The sequence below is a fragment of the Tiliqua scincoides genome, chromosome 9 (assembly GCF_035046505.1).
Source record: "Tiliqua scincoides isolate rTilSci1 chromosome 9, rTilSci1.hap2, whole genome shotgun sequence".
NCBI classification, from domain to species: Eukaryota; Metazoa; Chordata; class Lepidosauria; order Squamata; family Scincidae; genus Tiliqua; species Tiliqua scincoides.
The window spans coordinates 10487414-10510192 of record NC_089829.1 but is presented as its reverse complement, the minus strand read 5'-3'; the positions used below and the strand labels follow the sequence as shown (position 1 = coordinate 10510192).

General features: G+C 48.3%; 1 protein-coding gene across 6 annotated transcripts in view; it reads left to right on the top strand.

Moving 5' to 3' along the window:
* Positions 1-2004: 2004 nt before the first annotated feature.
* Positions 2005-22779, top strand: part of RNF207 (ring finger protein 207) — a 30493-nt gene continuing 9718 nt past the window's right edge. Inside the window, exons 1-11 of one of the 6 annotated variants that reach the window (XM_066636990.1) lie at positions 2005-2239; positions 5693-5883; positions 8326-8455; positions 8714-8858; positions 10205-10286; positions 11959-12034; positions 12205-12330; positions 12941-12987; positions 14527-14599; positions 14915-14983; positions 17350-17418. In XM_066636990.1, the coding sequence (XP_066493087.1) occupies positions 5693-5883; positions 8326-8455; positions 8714-8858; positions 10205-10286; positions 11959-12034; positions 12205-12330; positions 12941-12987; positions 14527-14599; positions 14915-14983; positions 17350-17418 (1008 nt within the window). In that variant the 5' untranslated portion in view covers positions 2005-2239. Of the gene's footprint in view, positions 2245-5692; positions 5884-8325; positions 8456-8713; positions 8859-10204; positions 10287-11958; positions 12035-12204; positions 12331-12940; positions 12988-14526; positions 14600-14914; positions 14984-17349; positions 17419-22779 lie in introns of all 6 variants that reach the window. The other 5 variants (XM_066636988.1, XM_066636989.1, XM_066636992.1 and 2 more) reach the window with 5 other exon arrangements.

The window sequence follows — 22779 nt, the reverse complement described above, 5'->3', positions numbered from 1 at the left end:
CCTTAGGGATGGACCTCAACAAGTGGGAAACCCTGGCCTCTGAGCGGCCCGCTTGGAGGCAGGCTGTGCAGCATGGCCTTTCCCAGTTTGAAGAGACACTTTGCCAACAGTCTGAGGCTAAGAGGCAAAGAAGGAAGGCCCATAGCCAGGGAGACAGACCAGGGACAGACTGCACTTGCTCCCGGTGTGGAAGGGATTGTCACTCCCGGATTGGCCTTTTCAGCCACACTAGACGCTGTGCCAGAACCACCTTTCAGAGCGCGATACCATAGTCTTTCGAGACTGAAGGTTGCCAATACAATATTTCTGTTTATTTAGGTTTTGTTCACATCACCTGTGGTATGTTTACATTTTACATTGGTATATTTACATATTTACAATTTACATTTTTGCCTGCCAAAATAAATTTGCAAGCGAAATAAAGCTCTGCTTTGACATTCATCCATTTTTTACTGTCATCCATGCTCTGGTCCCTCCCCAGACAAAAGTCCAAGGTACTTTTGTGCTGTATTTCCGGGATGCAGTTGTGGCTGTAACTGAAACAGGGTGGTTTACGAACGAGGTAGAGCAGTTCTTTCCATATTGTGAAAGATCTTCTTGCTTGCTTTTGACCTTTTAAGATGGGATCTACCCGCTGCTGTTTGGAACTATGATTTACGTAAATAAACTTGGATTTATTTATCTTTGTAAGTGCTGTTTTAAGATTACTTCTCAACACTGAGCTGGTTTTGTCTTTACAACAATACTCTGAAGTGGGCTACAGGAAGTATGATTGCTTTGGGTACACAACTAGGTACCAGCGAAATGTTGGTACACTTTCACAGCAGCCTCTGCCAGCTGAAAGATAATGCTATCTTATGGCTTCAATCCTTGGCATACTTTCCTGGGAGTAGGCCCCACTGAACACAATGGGACTGACTTCAGAGAAGAGCTGCATCGAATAGGATTGGGCTGTAGGTTTGTTCCTGACTTTGGAGATTCCTGGCCCCTGTTAAATATTCAGCAGTTGCCTGGAAATTGATGCTGACTCCTGGAGACTCTACAACAGGCACAGAGGGTTGGCAATAGAGAGGAATTTTATCAGGGGGTACAACATTTCTTTTGGGCCCCTTCCCAAAGGGGGAGGGGAAAAATGGAACCTCCATGTGTAGTAAGCAGTGTGCTGAAAACAAAGCAGTCAAGGATGGACAGCATTGCTGTCTCATGCATACAAGCTTTCCAGCGTTGACCCGAAACTTTCTGAGACCTGAGGCAGGGGTCAGACGCTGCCCCACTGTAACTGGTGATCTGCCAGCCCCTGTTCCTCCCACCCTTGAACAGGAAAGGGGGGATGGAGTGGAAAAGGAAGTGTGGAAGAGAGGCGAGATGAGTGGGCTAGGGCAGTGTGCGCCATGGCACATTGGTGTGTCGCAAATGGTCTGCAGGTGTGCCACAGGAGTTTGAGGGGAGGGTCATTTATTAGTAGGGCCATTGGGGGATGTGAGCCCCCCTCCAGCCTTGTCAATTGTCCAAAAAAACCGATGGTGTGCCTTGACCATTTTAGTGCTTCATCAATATGCCATGAGATGAAAAAAGTTGAAAACTGCTGGGCTACTGTGTCCCCAATTCTCTGCACTTCCTCTGCCCCTCTCCCTCTTCTTTTGCCAATCCAGGGAGCAGGTGAACCAAGGTAGGGCAACCTGCACCCATTCTGTTACCTGAGGCCACAGTCTCAGCTGGCCTCAGAGATGGGCTGGCCTGAGGTTTCCCAAGGACATCCAGCTGGCCATTTCTGGAAACAAGATCCTGGGCCACCCTTGGGCCCTGATCCAGCAGAGGGCCTCTTCTTAGGTGCCCCCCACATCCTCCCACCCCCTTGTTGGTCAGCACTCATGTGGATAAAATAAGCCACCTCTCTGGTGGGCTTATAGTAAGTGCTTCTCTTTGAAACCATGCTAGAGCTTTCTAATCCTGGAGGCCCCTGCAACACAGTGTGTGTGTGTGTGGAGGGGGAGTTGGTTTCCCTGCCATTCATTACATGGGTTGGCAACTTCATCAGTCCTTGGGTGAACCTTGATGCTGTCAAGAGGCTGCTGGAAGCGGCTCCCTTACATTCTAGGGAGGTGCGTCTGAACTGAGACAACGGAGACCCCCCCCCTCCACAGGCGGCTGAAGGGGAGGGGGACCTGATCTACTGGATCCACAGACCCTTTCCCTTCGGTGGGATACCTGGAGTGCAGAACCCAATTCCACAATCGAGGTGAGGTGAGAAAACTTTGGTCATTTCCACTAATGCATGCCTTGGCGGTAGCTTAATGCGGATTGCTTAATGAGGATTAATGTGGATTAAGGCTGAGATCCTATAACCTGGAAGTAAACTCCCCTTTCAAAGGAGCTGAGTAGACCTGCCTAGGATTGTGCAGGAACTCCAAGTGCAACAGTGTCCCCTTGTTATCTGGGTGAAGACTTGGAGCCCAAGGCTATGCCTGTCTACTTGGAAGTAAGTCCCATTATTGTCAATGGGACTTACTCCCAAGTAAATGTGGATAGGATTGCAGGCATATTTACTTGGGAGTAAGTCCCATTGAACGCAGTGAAACTTCAGAGTAGACGTGCTGGCTGCAATCCTATCCATATTTACTTGGGAGTAAGTTCCCATTGGACACAGTGGAAGTTTACTTTTGTATAGATGTGCCAGCTGCAGTCCGATCCATATTTACTCGGGAGTAAGTCCCATTGGACATAACGGAACTTACTTCTGAGTAGATATGCCTTGGGCTTGCTCTTGGAGATTCCTTTTAAAGCACCAAGACCAACCTTCCCCATTCACCCAGCATAGCGGCCCCCCAAGGGTCTGTTCTGTGTTTCCTATTAGGGAAAAATTTTCATTCCTTTTGCTACGCAAACACTTTGGGAACAGTTTAGGTCAAAACCCAGCTTCTTTCCCCCTCCCCTCTGCTTATTTTTGGGTGTTTTTTGCTTAGCATCCAACTTGATGAAGTCTTCTGGAGGACACGAGAAGGGAATGCAGGGCCCTGTCCCGAGACGGTCACAATCTACAGTAGAATATTTGTCCTTGCTTTTGGTCCCGAGAAAGGGATGACAGTTTATGTATGAAAAAGATTGATAGACCTCTTTTTGAACTAAACTGGGAAAGCGGAGCCAACTCCTGAAAATGGCTGGTTCCAAGTTCTGTCTGCATTCTCCGTAAATCCTCCCTGTCCAAATAATCTATATTAACTAGAACAGTGGTTTCCAAACTTTTTAGCACGAGGACCCACTTTTTAAAGTGATACTCTCTCGGGACCCGCTTTGCCAGACTTTTAAAAAAGGAGATCTAGAAAGAAATAATATTTTATTCATTTATTTATAATAACCAGGAAATAGACCCTCAAACATTTCTCTCCCTGTATTTACACACGCTTGCAAACTGCAGGAGCTGAGCTCCTTGCAGGGTAATTGTCAGCTACCGTGATTTTTGAATAACCTCAAGTCTTGAGGCAATGAGTTATCTGATCTTTCCATCACCCTTCCGCAGATCCACCCAAAATCAGGTCATGGCCCACCAGTGGATCCTGACCCACAGTTTGGGAACCACTGAACTAGAAGTTTTATGGCAGAAGAGGGTTTGACAGGGGAGGAGGTGGGGCTTCTTTGACGTTTCGTTTGTGTAACAGACTTTTTGAATGTTGTAGTCAAAATGTCGCCCATGTGATACTCATGGGCAAAGGGGAAAAATGTACAATGTAAAGTGTGAAAACCATCATTGTTGCCATGTGGGGAAGGATATGGGTGAAACACTGAAGGGATGTTCAGGCCCGGTTAGTACTTGGATGGGAGACCGCCTGGGAATACTGGGTGCTGTAAGCTTATACCATAGACTTTCGAGACTGAAGGTTACCAACCAGTACCCAGATATAACCATTGTTAGTCTAATTACCATTCTGCACCCTCCTTTGCTCCATGCCCCGCTTCCTTTTTGAATTCAGGGAGCAGGTGGAGGGGCAGAAACCGGCTGGCAGATGGTGAGCATGTCAAGCAACCCCCCACTAATCTGCTGCCTGAGGACCCAATCCTATCCCATTTTCCAGTGCCAGTGCAGCTGTGCCACTCGGGCATGCACTGCATCTTGTGGCGGGGCAGCAGTCACAGAGGCCTCCTTCAAGTATGGAAACATTTGTTACCTTGCCTTGTGGCTACATTGCAGCTACACTGGTGCTGGAAAATTGGATAGGATTGGGCCCTGAGACAGTAGCCTCAGTCAGCCTCACAGATGAGCCGGCCATGATTGCCCACCCATCCTAGTTTTCAGCAAATCAAAATGAAGACCAGTGAAAAGGGGCTTCAGATTGTGTTTGGAGTAAATGGGAAGGCAAATGCACATGTTCAGTCTCTGTTGGGTCCCTCGGAAAGAGATATTTATAAATTGCTGCGGGGATCAAGCAACCTGTTCCACCAGCTGCATGGCACGGAACGAGGCTAGCAACAGAAGGTCACTGATAGCAGCCTGAGCGCCCGCTCATGTGCCCCAGAAGTGCGCATAGAGCTAGCTATAAATAGACATTGCTGCACTGGTTGCAGAGAGTAAGAGACTCCAGATTAAGATAATAGCAGAGGCATTCCCAAACAGTGGGGTGTGAAAGAGCAACTCACTTTCTGGGAGAAACACTTGAAATTATTCAAAGCTCCTGTGAGGCCGATGTGTCTAGCAGCAGCAGGAGGCTGTGGTTACCTCTCTATATGACACTTGTCTCCGGCTTCGTACCTCGTTCATCAGCCTGAACTGTGAATTGATAACTTTCCTACCTTTGCCTCTGTTGGGATCAGCTCATTCGCTCACCCCTGACATCAAGTTAGCTGCCCTTGAAGTATACTTCCTGCTTGCTGTGTCTCTGCACGAGTCACTGTTCTGGAATCATAGTCAGGAAGCAGTCACTCATGCAGAAATGGAGGGGGTGAGCCTGGCCTCATTTGTACCTAGACACAGGGCTGTTTCAGGCAACAGTTCAGAGGGTTTCAGCCTTCCTCTTTCTGCCCACCTTCCCTGCTCTTTCTTCTCCCTCTGCCTGGATTCAAAAAGGAAGAAGGAAATGGAGCAGAAATGCAGAGGAGAGAGACACTCCAGCCACTTTCCTTTCCCTCACACTTCCTCTTCTGCTCCATCCTCCACTTCCTTTTCTTTTCCAATTCCGCTGACGCTCTAGCTTACCACTCTCTTCTCCTCCACACTTCCATCTTTTATCTTTTTTCAAATTCAGAGAGGAGGAGGAGAAGAAATGATGGAGGCTGCAATCCTATGGACACTTACCTGGGAGTAAGACCTACTGGGTGTCATGGGACTTACTTCTGAGTAGACATGCATAGGCTTGAGCTCGGAGGCAGCACCTGACATGCCTCCAGGTAAGGGAAGGATGGCATTTGGTGCAACAAAGTCTTGGACCATCCCAGCCCTTCCATCCCTCCCAAAGTATATCTTTGGGAGTATAAGGCTGTACTGTGTCTTCACATTTCATTCAGGAAAAATGTGTGCCTTGTCCTTCAGACATTTGAAGAATGCTGTACCACCCAGGCCAACTGTGGGTTGGTACCAGAATAGATGAGCTTTTAGCTTATGCAGAACTCTTTGCCTGTGCAAATCAAAAGTTCCACTTGCCATTCTGAACTGAAGGATGTTCTGATCTCCTTCTCCGATCACTTTCTCCTTTGGCACCAGATGTCTGGTGGGATCTTCTCCCCTTTGGAGAACCTTTGCGACCTGGACAATGCCAACTGCCACCCGCTGGTGTGTTTCCTGTGCCATGAGCAGTACGAGCATCCCTGCCTCCTGGACTGCTACCACAACTTCTGTGCCAGCTGCCTGCGGGGCCGAGCCATCGACAGCCGCCTCACGTGTCCTCTTTGTGGGTAAGAGGACCCATCCAGCAACGTTGGATGACTGAATAGTGCAAGTTCAGGGAGCAGTCAGGTGGGAATCATTGCATGTCCGTGGCAGAAGCACTTCCCAGAACCCCCTGTGTTCTGGCTGCTTCCAGGCCCGTCCTGGAAATACACGTGCAGTGGGCATAGGTATCCCTCCAACATTTCACAGATCAAAATTGGGGATGTGCTTCCAAGGCCCCAGTTCTCGTTGCCAGGATCTCTGTCTAAACCATGTCCCATTTCTGTAGGATGGTTCCTCCTTGCGACAGCCTTTGCCCCGTGAATGTCACAATCAGGAGGATATTTTGCTAAAAGGACAGGTTTGAAAAGCAGAAGCTGACTGGAATGAGGCAAACCAGATCAGTAAATCAGGCAGAAATACAGCAGGCACTTTCCTCACCAGGGCTCACCGAAGCCCTTGATTTTGAAATGAATTCACTTCTCCCAACAGACCTCTCCCAGCTCACGCATGTTTCCTGCGCATAGCTCGGGAATTACTGGCCGAGACAGATGAAGCACTCATTTCCTAAAAAGGAAAGCAGGTGTCTGCTCTTTGTCCCCGTCTTTAAGACCCCCATATCAGGTTTGCCCATTGCTGCCAAAGGCCTTTGAGGCTTTATGATTGTTGGAGAGAGATCCGGGGCCTGGTGCCAACAGAAACACTCAAGGGACCCCTGGAAACCTGAGGAGTGCGGGAGCTGCAGGACGAGCTCTTTCCATTGATCTGTTTCAATCCGTCCGTTTGCAGGGTTGCATTTGGATTGTGCAAACCAACGTAAAGGGTGGCGAGCGAGGGGCGCCCAGAGCAGGGCCCCTCTCCTCACAGCTTTCCTCAGTGGGCCTCTGAAACATGAAGCCACAATGGCCTCTAGATGCCAACAGCTGACCTGGAAAGAGGTCCCTTTTAACTCTGGCAAAATGCTTTTTTTTTTTCTTTTTTTGGGAGAGGGGTATTCTGTCCAGGTCAGACAAGGAGGAGAAACAAGTGGGGATGTATCTCCCCCCTCCCCAGATCCTTTATTGCAAGTCCGGGAGAGAGACAACTGCATCCTTGAAAGATTATAAGAACATTAGATGAGCTCTGCTGAATCAGGCCAATGACCCGTCTTGTCCAGCTTCCTGTATCTCACAGTGGCACACCAGATGTCTCTGGGAACATTCAAAATGATGAGACCCCTGTCTCCTCTTGGTTTGCAACCTTCAGTCTCGAAAGACTGTGGTATAAGCTACAGCACCAGGTATTCCCAGGCAGTCTCCCATCCAAGTACTAACCAACTGTTACCCTGCACATCCCTGATCTTGTCTGATCTTGGAAGCTAAGCAGGGTCAGGCCTTGTTAGTACTTGGATGGGAGACCGCTTGGGAATACTGGGTGCTGTAGGCTTATACCATAGTCTTTTGAGACTGAAGGTTGCCAACCATTTGTCTCCTGTCGCCTCTCCCTTGCTCTTGCAGTTCAGAGATAGGTACATCTCAGACCCAAAGGCTGCATCCAGTCATCGCAACTTGTAATCTTTGACTTGGAGGACTTTTCCTCCATCTATCTGTCCGATCCCTTTTCATTTATTTATTAATCCATTTTTCACATTTTTATACCACCCTTCCTCCAATCTTTGATGCACCTGTGTGCGAATGTTAAGCCTCCTGCTTTGCTGACCTGCTGACTGCAATCCCATCTCCCTGCCCCAAATATGAGTAGGGCAGGAATGCCCCCTGTCACTGCAGAAGTGGGTCATGCTGCTTAGTCTCCATCAGCTTCATTCCTTCTGACCGCAAAACCGCATCTTGCCTCGTCTTTAATGTGAAGATACTCATACTCTGGCCTACCTTCCAGGGTCGTTGTAAGGCAGTTAGTCCCAAATGAGAGAGCTACTAGTGTGTAGTGAGAAATATTCTTCAGAGACAAAAAGGTGGGGGGGGGGTCAAACAGTGCAACACATGTCTACTCAGAAATCAGTCCCATTATGTTGAAGGATTGCAGAAAGTCGCCCAAAATATCCACCTCAGAGGCTGCGTGTTGCCACACTGCATGAGTCACTGCTTGGGCCTTTTCCAGTATTCCCCCATGGAGTGGCAAGTGTCATTCTGCTCCAGGATGTGACTGCACTTGGAATCAATCAGTGTGGAAGAATTACCCATCCTTGGAGGCTGCCTGTTGGATCTCTGCCAGAGTCACTGCTATGGGCTTGCTTCCTTCCAGTCAGGGGCCACACCCAGAGCAGAGACTCACATGGAAATATAAGGGGTGGGTTCTGCAGAGGCATTTTTTACCGTTCCCCAGTCTCAGCTGGAGCTGTTGCGTCAAAAGAGGTCCACAGAACTCCTGAACTCCTAGAGAGAACTCCCCGTGTCACCTTCAGCAAGTCTTTTTTGCTGGCTTCGGCCAGAAATCAGGGCCATGTCTCTTGCCTGCTTGGTCTTCCACAGCCACCAGTCCATTGTGAAGGGCAACGGTCTCCCTCCTGAGGACAGGCTGCTGAAGTTCTTGGTGGACAGCTCAGGGGACGGTGAGGAGGAAGTCCAGTGTGCCAATTGTGACCTCCAGTGTAAGAAACAGGTACAGGAGTAGCTTTCAGCAAGAGGCTTCTCTGGAGCCAGCTCATCCTGGGCCAGCTCATCCTGGGGCTGACTAAGGCTGTTGCCTCAGGCACTGAAGTGGCAGGTGATGCCTGTCACATCTCCTCCTCCTGCTTCCTGGAAACCAAAAAGAAGGAGAAAATGGGAAAGACAAGGAAGCACAGAGGGTAAGTTGAAGAGGGTTCCCTGTCTCCACCATACCAGTGACTGCTTTTCCTTGAAAATTTACGTCCTGCAGGACCTGGATGCCATGTACTTCTGTAACACCTGCAACCAGCCCCTCTGTGCCAAGTGTCGAGAGGAGACACACAAGGCCCGGATGTTCTCCCGCCATGAGATTGTCTCGCTGACAAAGCGCACCAAGGACATCCACAAGAAATGCCGTAAGCATGTGTGTGTCTCTCCCCCCCCCGCTCCCTGTATATCCATGCCTTCCCTACCTGCAGTCCCGAGACCCCCACCCCCTTCTTCATGAGGTCTAGCAGAGCCAGAATTAAATGGTACTGCACAAGAGAAGTGATGCAATTAGCTTTGCCCAATCCTAAAGGGTGGGGAGTCTGTTGCAATGAAAACTACAGAGCCTCACCTAACCCAGGAAGGTAAAAAAAAAAAAAAAAAGGACTGAAAAAGTTTTTTTTAAAGTAACTTTTGCCTTTCCCAAGCTGCTTCTTTCTGCTCCATCTATTTAAAGCCTTCCCCCTGCCCTGAAATGCCTCCCTCCCGCCTTCCCCCTGCCCCTCCAGACTCCCGCGCTGGCCGCTGGCCGAGTTCAGTTGGTGCAACCTTACCAGGCTCTGGGGCTCACATATCTACCCTGAGAGTGGCACAAAAGTGGTTTACGGCACTTTTGCGACACTCTGGCCGGCGCAAGGGACTTGAGCTGACCGAAGGAGCACTCTGGATCGCGCCCTTTATTTATTTCTGGAGGGAGGGGAAAGAGAGTGTGTGTTTCAGAGGCTGAGCTTAAGGGGGGAGGGGGGAGATTAAGTGTGCATTGCCTCTCTAGGCCTGGACCTCACTGCATGTCCCTGTTAAAGGCAAGTAAATAAGAACACGGGAAGCAAAGCTGCCTCCTCTCAAGTCAGATCACTGGTCCCACCTAGTGTAGTACTGTAAACAGTAGGGGCAAGCCAAAAGCCAAAGCTACCTTGGGGAGTGTCTTCTGCTCCCTGGGAAACCAACATGGCCTGTTGCTTGATTCAGAGAGAGATACTTTTGAATAGGGAGTGGAGGAACAGGAAGGGGGTCAGCATGAAAGAGGAAGCGTGGAGGAGGATCTTAGAGTCTCTCCTCCTCTACGCTTCCTCTGCCGCTCTTTTCCAATTCAGAGTGTGGGCGGAGGCATCGCAGACCCGTGGTTCATACACTGCTGGAGATGGCACTACAAGGCACTGCGCAAGGGGCAGCAGTGGCAGCCTTTGGGATGCTGTCTCCGGCACCCAGAGCGGGGGTCGTGGGCCAGTTCTGAGTGAACAGAAAAGGGAGAGCATATGATCTCCTCGCAGTGGACCACACTCATCAGTTTCTCAGCATGGCAGTTGCTAGGGGCTCTTGGAATGGTGCACTTGGGGTTGGTTCTGCAAGTGATGTCCTGAAGCAATACCCAGGTTCTGTGGGTACTGATAAGTTATGCCTTCATGGTTCAGGGCTCCTGCTCCCCTGCACTTGTGGATCTTGGGGGCTTCCAGTAAACTCTCAGCCCCCCTCCCTGCTCTTCTATCTCTTCCAGCACTTCACGTGGAGCTCTACATCATGTTCTCGACAGAGAAGAAGTCCATGCTATGTATCAACTGCTTTCGGGATATGCCAGTGTAAGTCCTCGTGCTGGAATCTCCCAGTGCCAGCAGCAATAGCCTTGCCGCTTTTACAGCCTAAGCAGACGGAGGACAGAAAGAGAGAAGTGAAATCTCTGCCCCAAGGAGCTTACAGTCTACACTAGTTTGCCAGCGAGAAGGGAAAGCATCTCCTCTGGTTCACTTTCCTGAAGTGAAGTGCCTCCTGGAAAAGATGCATAGCAGGGGCAGCCCATAATGATCAGAGTGCTGGAGTAGCTTCATTTGGGGCTTTTCAAAAAGGCGAAAGGGTTGGAGATTTATAAAAATCATGCATGGTGTGGAGACAGAGAGAACTGCTTTTCTCTCCCTCACAAGGCTAGAACTAGGGGTTGCCCAATGAAATTGATCAGCAGGGGATTTAGGACAGGCTAGAGGAGAAGACTCTTCAACGATCACGTAATTAGTCTGTGGAACTCACTGCCACAGGATGCCATGCTGGCTGCTAGCTTCAGTGACTTCAAAAGGGGATTGCACAAATCCACCGAGGCCGGGTCTATCAGTGGCTACTAATCACGATGGCAGTGCACCACCTCCAGTTTTCAGTGGCAGCCTGCCTTTGAGCATCAGTTGCAGGGAAGTACTGGTGGGAGAGGAGTCTGCCTTTCTTTCCAACTGGTGGGCTTCCCACTGGGGCAGCTGGGGGGTCACTGTGAGAAAATGAAACAGTGGGCTAGATGGCTTCCTAGGGCCTAATCTCTTTCTGTTATTAGGAAGGTGTTCGGGGCATGGTTTCCTGTCTGTTTTCCTTTGTGGAGCAAATGGCAGATTTTGGGGTGTGGGAGAAATTAGATTTGGGAAATGGCACAAAGGCACAAATGGAGAAGTAACCGTCTCAGTACTGTAGATTTAATTTACCCCCCCCAGCTGCTTTTAGCTTTAATAAAATAGTTGGCATATGTATAGCGCTTTTTTCTGAATATGCATAGTGCTGCATGCATATCGTCATCATGTGGTCCTCACAACAACTCTGAAAGATGTGTAAATATTATTATTCCCATACTGCAGATGGGGAAGACTGAGGCTGAAAGGGAGGAGCTTGCTTAAGGCCACAAAAGGCAGAGAGGACATTCAGACTGGGGAAAGTTTGATTTGCAGCTCAGCCTCTTTGCCAGTATGCCAGTGGCTCCCTGGGGAGCCATGGAAACCAGCCAGGGAAGCCACAGCATTTTCATGAAAAACCCACTCCCCTATACAATGTTTAGGATTGTAGCCCTAATGGGGAGCCGCAGCCAATGGCCCAGTAGGTCAAGTGAGCCACCAGCCAAAAAAGTTTGGGAACCACTGCAGCATGCTCAAAAATAAATGCAAGGTGATTCAGTCTTAAAGCTCTTGCTGCTTCATCTCGCCTGGCTCTTCACTGAGGGAAAATAAACAGAGATAGCTGAGAAAGGACAAATTTCAGAACTGGGTATCATGGAGGAAATATACATTGGAAAAGTACTGTAATTCAATCCTTACAAATAAACAATTTGAATCAAACAGAAAGAAGAGCCATATCGTGCTCTCTGCCATTAACCTGTGGAACTCCTTGCCTCATTATGTTGCTTGAAAAAAAAAGAAAAGAAAAATACTGCCCAGAGGAAAAGAGCATAACTAGCAGTGAAATTATCTGAAACTCCTTGTTCTCTGGTCTTCTTCCTTCCTCTAGGGAGAGTCGCGCACACTGCATAGACATTGAGACGGCGTACATGCAGGGCTGTGAGAAGCTAGACCAGGCAGTGATGGTGGGTGCCAAGTTTTAATGGTTCACCGTGGGGTTCTGAGAGCATTGCACATAAGAGACTTCATCTCAATGGCTGGGCCAAACAGTCCAGGCCTAGAGATGCAAGGTCTAGAGATCTAAAGATGGGGTCTAGAGATACACATGTAGCTTGTGCTTCCCTGCTCTACCCAGGCTGTAAAAGAGCTCCAGACGTCCACGCGGGAGGCGATTGTGCTGCTGAAAGCCATGATCGAGGAGGTACGCAACAGTGCAGACGAAGAAGAGAAGTCCATTAACTCATTGTTCAGTAACATGCAGGTAAGGCGGTCAGCGGGGATGGCCCCGGTTTCTTTTTTGCTTTGGGTGGGTGTTAGTGGTCCTGAGTTCAAATCCTGATGAAGTCCTGCCAGGAAGCATAGTACAGCCAGACCTGTCAGGCTGCAGCTGAGTGGCAGAGCCCCTACTGGGCCTCTAGAAGGTCCCACCCAGTGCAATCCCTGGCAGCATCTCTAGCTGGGGTAGAGAAAATTCCCCATCTGAAACCTTGGCCAGCCGAAATTGGGAAATGTTGACAATATTGAGATGGATGACAATAATAATAATAATGGCAGCTTCTTATATAACTCCCATCTCAGGAACAGTAAGTAGCCCTCTAAAGTTGAGAGATGAGGTAGGATAAAACTTTTCCCTTCTTGAAGCATATGGAGGAAAATACACTAACATGGAAACAAACCCATCTCTCCTCCTCACTTCTGTTCCGTTCCCCCCTTCCTTTTCCAAACCAGAGAATGGGAGGAGCCGAGGCTGGCACATCACCAGGTAAGGGGAGGACAGCATTCTGCTCACCATTTTGATGCCAGGAGGTCTTGGCCAGTCTCACTGTGACAAGTCGCTTTGAAAGGGGGTTGACGGTCTCTTTCTTTGGCAGGAGAAATTGGCGGAGAGGAAGAAGATGCTCCTGAAAGTTGTCCAGAGGTACGGCAGTTTGACGCGCAACACCTAGTCGGGAAATCTATTCATGAGGTACCTGTATTTGTCATTGAAGGACAGCCTCTGTGGGTGAGGCCATATTTGCAGTCTCCCTGGTTTAGATTGTAAGCACTTTGGGGCAGGGAACTGCTGCTCCTTCCTTTTTTGCTCTTGTTTCTCTTTTGTGCCAAATAAATACATTCAAGATGGAAGCTATTACTGCCCCCCCCCCCAGCCTCCTGGAGCTGCTGTCCTCACAGCTAAGCCAAGCAATCTTTTCAGCAATCATAGGAAAAGTGAATCTTGTTTGTCCTCTCTCCCCTTTCACCTGCTGCTCTTCCCAGTTTGCAGCCCCTCTCCTCATCAGGGAAGCTGCAGCGCCCTCCAGTGGGTTGCTGAATGAAGTCTAGAATTCTGCCCAAGGAAGGAAGGCCCATTGAACATCATGGGACTTTTGAGTAAAGGAGCTCGTTTGCACAGCAAATGTAGGAAGCTCTTTGAAGGCAGCATTTCCAAATGTTAACAGAGCAGTAGTGCCCTGTTATTGTCAGATTGGAGGACTCACCCCAGGAAAACCCTGAGAGGGCTTGGAAGGGGAAGACTTAACCAATCCTCAAAAGCAGGGGTGTCCAAACTTTTTGGCAGGAGGGCCACATCATCTTTCTGACACTGTGTCGGGGCCAGGAAAAAAAAAAGAATTAATTTACATTTCAAATTTGAATAAATTTACATAAATGACTATATTAGAGATGGAACTTATATGAATGAATGAAGGTCATTTATAGGCTCAAGGCCTATAAATGGCCTTGCACAAAGCAAGGCCATCCTTTCCTTTGCTGCCACTGCTGCATCACAGATGTGAAACAGCAAGTAGTGACGGTGCCCTTGTCCCACAGCTCACACAAGAGGTCGAACAGTTGGCTGTCATGCTGAGAGCGTCATGGGCCAGCACAGTCTCCAGCAAGTCTCCGGAGGGCCAGAAGCTCATTGGAGACTGGGGGCTCCCTGTGGGCCGGATTGGGAGTCCTCAAGATTGATAAGAGATCAGCGTTGAGCAGTGACTCATGCAGAGACAAGGCAGCCTTCTGCAGAAGCAGATAATTCTGCTGGATTGTTGCTCTCAGAATGATGGAATTATCCAATCACAAGCAACACAGAGAAGTGGCAGTCTCAGCCTGCCCAAGCAGAGTCTGATTGGAAGGAGGCAAAGGCAGAACAGTGACTCATACAGAAACACCCAGGGCAGACCCCATTGTTGGGCTTGCAGGAGTCTTTCATTATGCAACTTAACAAAGTTCCTCGCAGGACCTTGAAGACTAATTTATTTCAGCATAAGCTACTCTCACCACTCTCTTCTGCACTTCATCTTCCATTTGGTTCGCCTCTTCCTTTCCTAAGCCAGAGAGGAGGAGTGGGGGAGGTGTGCAGGCAGGTAGAAGCAGGCACCGCTGCCAATCTGCCTGCCTGAGGCATAAGCCTCAGCTGGCCGCATAGACAGGCCGGCTCTAGAAATCAATCTTAAGGTGCTATTTTGGGCATTTCCAGCCAGTATGAAGAAAAGGAGAAGGCCTTCAAGGAGCAGCTGGCACACCTCGCATCTCTGCTGCCCACCTTACAGGTGAGACACCTTTGACATTCATAGTAATGTGTTTTTGTTCACACTGATATCCCGTCCTTCCTCCAAGAAGCTCAGGGTGGCAGGCGTCATTTCCCACTCTCTCCAATTTCATCCTCACATTAACCCGAGGTAGGTTCGGCAACGGGAGAGTGGCTGGGCCCCAGTGAACTTCGTGAGCAGAGTTTGGAACTTGGCTCATGCTCAGAGGCCCTCACTTGCCTTCCGCTGCATGTCTTGGTGGTGCTGAGGGCCTCCCAGAGCCGAGCGTCTTCACTTCCTGAACTGATATGAAATTTCTTTTCTTCTCCCCTTTAGGTCCACTTGGTCACCTGCTCCGCTTTCCTCAGCTCTGCGAACAAGGCTGAATTCCTGGATTTAGGCTATGTAAGTTGTCCTCCCCAATTACAGGCATGTGCCACTTAACAATGGATCGCATAACGACGAACCACATATATGATGGTGGTCAAAGCACAACAAAGAGGTTCTCAATGAGGCAGTCAGGTCTCCCACAGCCTGCAGCAGTGTCTGTTTACAGAACAAAGAGGCTCTTAATGCAAAGAAGAGGCAATTGTCTTCAGCAACCTGTGCAGCCAGCAAGTGTCTGGCAGGGAGTGTCTATTTGTGCAACAAAGGCACTAAATTGGCTGGAATGTTTGCTTAATGACGTAATCACATAACAACAAGGATAGGAGAGCAGATCCCCGTAGTTAGGTGCTGCACACCTATGTTTTAAAGTTTTGTTTCCTTTTCTGAAAGCTGCCACAAACACCTCCCTTTGAAGGGGAAAGGTGGGGTATGAATATTTGAAACTAATAAGTCAACCAAATCACCTGTGAAATGCTGCCCACTGAGTCAGGCCACCAGCCAACCAAGACTGACCAACTCTGACTGGCAGTGGCTCCCTGGAATCTCTCCCAGCCCAGCTACCTGATGTCCTTATGCATTGACAGCAGTGGTGCTCCATCGCATGAGCACATCATGTTTCTGTCTCCAAATGTGCTAATGGAGGCAGCTGTCCAGGTCATCTCTAAACACATCACACTGTTGTTAAGGTGATCTTCTAGCCTTCCGGAGGCACTCTGTACACCACTGCCCAGATAAGCCCTCCTACTCCTTGTGGTAACCTCCCTAAATGGTGGATGCCACCTGTCTGGTGGTCTGGCATACTTCATGGACATCAGGAGTGCCACAGCAAAGCCCTCCATATTGCTGCTGCCTAATCATTGGGTGGCAGGGCCCTAACACACCAGCTGAGGGGGCAGGACATTGCCCCGGACTCCCCTGCAAACTGGCACCAACCCTGACAATGTCAGACTACTGTGTTTGAACCAGGGCTGGCCCATCCACGAGGTCAACTGAAGCAGCCGCCTCAGGCAGCAGATTGGGAAATGGACTTCTGTCCATCTATTCACCTCCACCAAACCTCCTCACTCCACTCCCTACCAGACAGTGCCTGTTATTTCCAGAGTCTGTTATATGGAGATCTGTTAAATTAATTAACAGGTTTGCAGCAATATTTTAAGATTAGGGCTCTGGTTTGGAAATATCCTTGCTGCACTCAGTGCTGATGTATTGTTTTCTGTCCTGGGGGGGGGGGGGAGCTTGGAGCAAATGGGCCTATCCAATTTCAGCCCGGTTGAGCAGGGCATATTCTGTCATTGCTCAGAGTAGGGGCTTAATGATTATGGTTAATTTAAAGGATACTGCCTAACTGCCTGAGAGCGAAACTTTCCTGGGAGTGAGCCCCATTGACTCTAAGGGGACTTACTTCTGAGTAGACATGCATAAGATTGGGCTCAGATCATTGGTCCAGCTGCACTGACTGGCAGCAGCTCTCAGACAGAGAAGGATCTTTTCTGGTCTTACTTGGGGATGCTGCCAATGGGACTGCTTCAAGGCCTACTGCATGCAAGAAACTAGTGCTCTACCACTGAGGATATGGGCCCCTCTCTAAGCTTGGCTGTGACCATTAATACGTGTGGTGTTTTGAAGAATTCAGGAGAAAAGGTCCCTGCCCCAAGGGGCTTAGGACCCAATCCTACCCAATTTTCTGTGCCAGTGCTGCTACGCCAATGGGGTATGCACTGCTTCCTGTGTTGGGGAGGGAGTCACAGAAGCCTCCTCAAGGTATGGGAACATTTGTTCTCTTGCCTTGGGGCTGCATTGCGGCTGCACTGGTGCTGGAAATTTGGATAGTACGGTCTTATCATTCAGCGCATGGAGACAACAGAGGGAAGGGAGGGACATTGGTTTCAGTTACATGTGGGGTTGGACCAATGGATTGTGTCAAAGAATTCATGAAAAAGGTGGGTTTCAAAGGATGTAAAAGAGAGGGCATAAGAGTGGTGTTTTGGGAGATGCTTCTGATACTACTGGCTATTTTTTTAGGGTGGGGTCTGGGTTCAAGTGATGCCCTTCTTACAGCCTGAGCAGATTGACAATCCAATCCTATCCACCCTTTCCTGGGAGTAAGCCCCACTAACTCTAATGAGACTTACTGCTGACTAGACATGCATAGGATTGGGGTCTGAGTGCCCAGTTGGTCACCTTCCTGAATTTGGTGACTCAGGACCAACAAGGGGAGCTTTTCCTCCTATTCTGGAACAACACAAGCATTCAGGGTTGGAAAAGCCCTGTGGGGTGGGATGATGTGTGTGTCCTTGCAGTCACCTGTGCTTGCAGATGTCTTTGCAGCAGGTCAGTTGCATTCATGAAAACAATTTTCAAATAATCTGCTTCTCTGATTTCAGCAACTGATGGAGAGGCTTCAGAAGATTGTCAAGCTGCCCCATCGTCTGAGGCCTTCTCAAACCAGCAAGGTTGGTCTCTCAGAGCGAGCATTGTAGCCAAACAGCAAGTAAGAATCTGAGTATTTTAGTTGGCTTGTATCCTTTCCATTTGCGGCGAAGGGAACCAGACAGGCTTAAATGCACATCCATGAGGACTCCCACATTTTCACTAACTCAAAATTCTATACCCAGCATTGCCCCAGAATGTTGCGACACGTGTGGGTCTCCACTGAAAACAAAGCCCCACCTCTCTCTCTTTGCCACATGTAGCTTATCCAGTCCTGACATCCACCCAGCAGAGTTTTATTGGGGGGGGGGGGGGCTAGGATGGAGGGCAATGCCAGGATTCCTCCTACAGCAGGAGCAATGAGGCGCAACCAGGAGGAGCGCTCAGGAATTTTTTTAAAGGAACTGAGCAAACTAAGAGGCAAACTAATACACTTGCCTAGGGCTTAAATACCAAGCTGCCCTGCCCCCAGGTGCAGAGGGTTAATGGATAGGGGAGAGGTGTTTAGTTCAATGGAGGAGAAAAGGTAAGGCTTGGAGCATGCCCCCCAGAGAGGGTAGTGCAGGCTTGACTACTTCATGTCATTGGATGCACCCCCCCCCCCCCGGAAATCTGGCCTCACCCTCTTTTCTGCTGTGGGAGAACGAGTTGGCAAGAAATGAAACGGCCTCCATGTTCATTGGGACGTACTCCTAGGAAAATTACAAAATTGCTTAGAGAAGCAAACACTGTAATGATTTAAATCAGGATGTAGTTACAGGGGGCTGTTGTGACAAGAGCCAGGATGGTGTAGTGCAGCGGTTCCCAAACTGTGGGTCCAGGACCCATGACCCAATTTTTGGTGGTTTGTGAAACTGACAGATTAGGCTATGTGCATCAAGGGTTAAACACACTCAGGCCCGTAGCCAGGATTCTAGAGGTGGGGGGTGCGACTATTTTTTCAAGCGGGGCAATGATGTCGGGTATAATACGGGGGGGGGGGGGGGCGGCAAAATGAAAGGATAAGTATGGAGAAACATCAAATACCCGAAACTCCCCCAAATTTCATGAAGAGAAAACAAGGTGGTTTTTTTTTTTTTTTGGAAAGATGAATTCATTAGCTGTAAAGCAATGTAACAATAATTGGCATAGAATAAATGCATCTCTGCATGCAATGTAAAATGTATTGCCTACATAGAAATAACACACAACATATCCTTTCATTTACACATCAGTGCAATACACAAGCCTGCAACCCTGCAAAAGTAAAACATATCACTGAGATGCAGGTAGTATTTACTTGTATTGAAAGTGCCTACCTATCACCTATATAGCTTCTATTTAACACCTATCTAGCCCCTATCTAGCACCTATCTAGTACCTATGCAACACCTATTCAGCACCTATATAGTGCCTATCTAACACCTATATAACACCTGTCAAGCACCTATATAGTGGCTATCTAGCACCTAATATAGCGCCTATCTAACACCTACATAACACCTATTTAATGCCTATTTAGCACTGTAGCACCTATCTGACACCAATACAGTGCCTATATAACGCCTATTTAACACCTAACTAGCGCCTATCTATATTCTACATAACACCTATATTCTATCTATATTCTACATAACACAAATATTCTGCATATTTAACACCTATCTAGCAGCTATATAGTGCCTATCTAGCACCTATCTACCTACATAACACCTATTTAACACCTATATAACGCCTATCTAACACCTATGTAGCTCCTATGTAGTGCCTGTGCAACACCTATCTAGCACCTATATAGTGCCTATCTAACACCTACGTAACACCTAATTAACACCTATATAACACCTGTATAATGCCTATCTAGCACCTATATAGTGCCTATCTAACACCTACGTAACACCTAATTAACGCCTATATAGCGCCTATTTCACCTGTATAATGCCTATCTAGCACCTATATAGTGCCTATCTAGCACCTATATAACGCCTATCTAACACCTATTTAACACCTATATAACGCCTATTTAGCACCTAACAACTACATAACACCTATTTAGCGCCTATATAGCCTAACACCTATATAGTGTCTGTTTAACACATATGTAGCACCTATCTAGCACCTAACACCTATCTAGCATCTATTTAACACCTAGCACCTATATAGCGCCTCTTTAGCACCTATCTAACTACATAACGCCTATATAACGCCTATCTAACATCTATAGAGTGTCTATTTAACACCTATCTAGCTCCTATCTAGCACCTATCTAACACCTACATAGCACCTATTTAACACCTACATAGCGCCTATCTAACACCTATATAACACCTAGCACCTATCTAGCACCTATCTGACTATCTAGTGGCTTTGCAACACCTATTTAATGCCTTTGTAGCGCCTATCTAACACCTATATAATGCCTATCTAGCACCTTTGTAGCACCTTTACAGCGCCTATATAACGCCTATATAGTGCCTACATAACGCCTAACACCTATATAGCATCTATTTAACACCTTTATGGTGCCTATCTAGCACCTATCTTACACTTATTTAACACCTATCTAACTCCTATCTAGTGCCTATGCAACACCTATCTAGCACCTATCTAGCATCTATCTAATGCCTATGCAACACCTATCTAGCGCCTAACACCTATATGCCTATCTAGCACCTATATAGTGCCTATCTAGCAATTATACAGCGCCTACATAACACCTTTTTAATGTCTATATAGCGCCTATGTAATGCCTATCTAGCACCTATATAGTGTCTATTTAACACCTATATAGCGCCTATCTAGCACTTATCACCTATCTAACGCCTATCTAACACCTATGCATCACCTATCTAGTGCCTATCTAACACCTAAACGCCTATCTAGCACCTATACAACACTATATAGCGCCTATCTAGTACCTATATAACATTTGTCAATGACACATTGCTGATGCATTGATACATATTAAAATAAAATGTATTTACATAAACGCAAGAGAAAAGATATGCTAGTCAAATACAGTAGCCATTGGAACACTAGTTTTTTTTTTACAATATTCATGACTTTTAAAAAGCAAAGTACAGAAGATTTGAATGTATTGAATCTACCTGGATGAGCTGAATCCTCCCAGCTTTCTGAGAGTTGAATCTCCTTAGAACCAGGGGTGGATCCAGTGTCTGTTTGGGAGGGGGCCATGAGCACTACCTTCAGAGTCCAGGTCAACCAGGCAGGCAGACCTGGGCTCACGACTTGGAGCCCAGGTCTACCAGCTGGGCAGACCTGGGCTCAGCTGGGTAGACCTGGGGTCCTGCTTGAGCTTATCACCTCTGTGGCCATTTGCTGGGTGGGTAGACCTGGGCTCCCGTCTGGACTTGGAGCCCAGGTTTACCTGCTATGTAGACCTGGGCTCCTGTTTGAGCTTATCGCTTCTGTGGACATTTGCTGGGCAGGCAGACCTGGATCTGGGCTCCCACCTGGACTTGGAGGCCAGTCTACCTGCTTGGGTAGACCTGGGCTCCTGACTGAGCTTGTAGCCTACATAAGAACATAAGAAGAGCCCTGCTGAATCAGGCCAAAGGCCCATCTAGTCCAACTTCCTGTATCTCACAGTAGCCTACCAAATGCTTCAGGGAGCACAAAAGACAGCAAGACACAACCTGCATCCTGGTGTCCTAGCCTGTATCTGGCATTGAGGTAGCCTACTTCTAAAATCAGGAGCTTGCACATACCTTTCATGACTTGTAACCTGTGGTGGACTTTCCTCCAGAAATTTGTCCAATCCCCTCTTAAAGGCATCTAAGCAAGTTGCCATCACCACTTCCTGTGGCAAGTAGTTCCACAGACTAATTACATGCTGGGTAAAGAAATATTTTCTTTTGTCCGTCCTAACTCTCCCAACACTCAATTTTAGTGGCTGTCCCCTGGTTCTGGTGTTGTGAGAGGGAAAAGAACATCTCTCTAGCCATCCCTTGCATAATTTTATATGTCTCAATCATGTCCCCCCTCAGGCCTCTGTGGCTATTTGCTGGGTGGGTAGACCTGAACTCCCGTCTGGACTTGGAGCCCAGGTCTATCTGTTTGGGTAGACCTGGGCTCCTGATTGAGCTTAAAGCCTCTGTGGCTGTTTGATGCCAATCTTCTTGACACCCGCCCAGTGAGTGTTCCCCTGACACCTGATTTTGCTCTCCATCCTGGCTGGCGCCCTTCCCTGCTGGCAGGACAGTTGGGGGGGTATGCACCCATGGCCTCCCCCGGATCCGCCCCTGCTTAGAACCTTTTCCACACTTAAGTTCTTGGTTCTCCTTAGCTCAAATACTTTGCATGTTTTCTCCCACCAGAAAAAGGGTTTCCCCAGCCCCCAGGCAGCAGCCACTAATTTTAAAAGTATGAGTATATCTGAAAGGCAAGAACCTGCCCCCATGATTTCTCCAAACAGAAATATTTCTCCCTGCGCCCCCCCCCCCACAGCAATACCATTGTAGTAATTAGCATGTTCCACAGTAGAAGAAATAGCACCCTCCCTTCCCCCAGCCAGTACAAGTAGAAATCTCTCCCAACTTTCTTGTAGCTATTCTTGACCAGCCCCGCTCTCCATGTGCTCTGGATGGGGGCAGGGTGACCAGAGGTCATAACTTCCAAGGAGCCCCTCCAGGACCCTGTTCTACTCACTCTACACACATGCACTCTCTCTCTCCTCCCCAATCCCTGCCAGAAGCACCAAGCCGTCTTCCTTTCTGTGCAAAGAAAATGAAGCAAAAAGGGCTTCAAATCACCCCCAACGGACACCAGATTAGATGAAGAGGGCAGGTTTGGAAAAAATACTAGGGAGGGCAAACTGCTGGCTCGGGGGGGGGGCGGCAAAACCCACCCGGCCCCCACCCCCCAGCTACAGCCCTGAACACACTGCTGCCCAATCAGAATTATAACCGCACTCCTTGGCGTTCATAAATCAGGCAGCAGCCTAGGGCTTCAAAAAAGTTTGAGAACCACTGGTGTAATGATTTGGGAGTAGATTTAGACCTGGAAGATCCAGGTTCAAATCCCCGCTCAGCCATGAACTTGGGCCAGTCCTTCCTGGGTGAACTTGGGCCAGTCACTTTGAGCCTTACCTATCCCACAGGGCTGTTGTGAAGACAAAAGAAGGAACCATGTCCACCAGGGTGGAGTTCAGGGTGAACTCCTTGGAGGAAGGGCAGTATTTAAAAAGTGACATATATGAATGTAATATATACGTTTACCGGTAGACCGAGTGGTGTGCATTTTCCTGCCCCCTCCCCACATTGCTGACTGGTACCCAGGCGGGTGGGCAAAAGTATGCTGCCAGAATAGCAGGGCCAAGTGTCATTTTCTCAGCACCATGTCTTTCCTAACCAAATAGCCCTTATTTCCACGCACTGGCAAAGAGC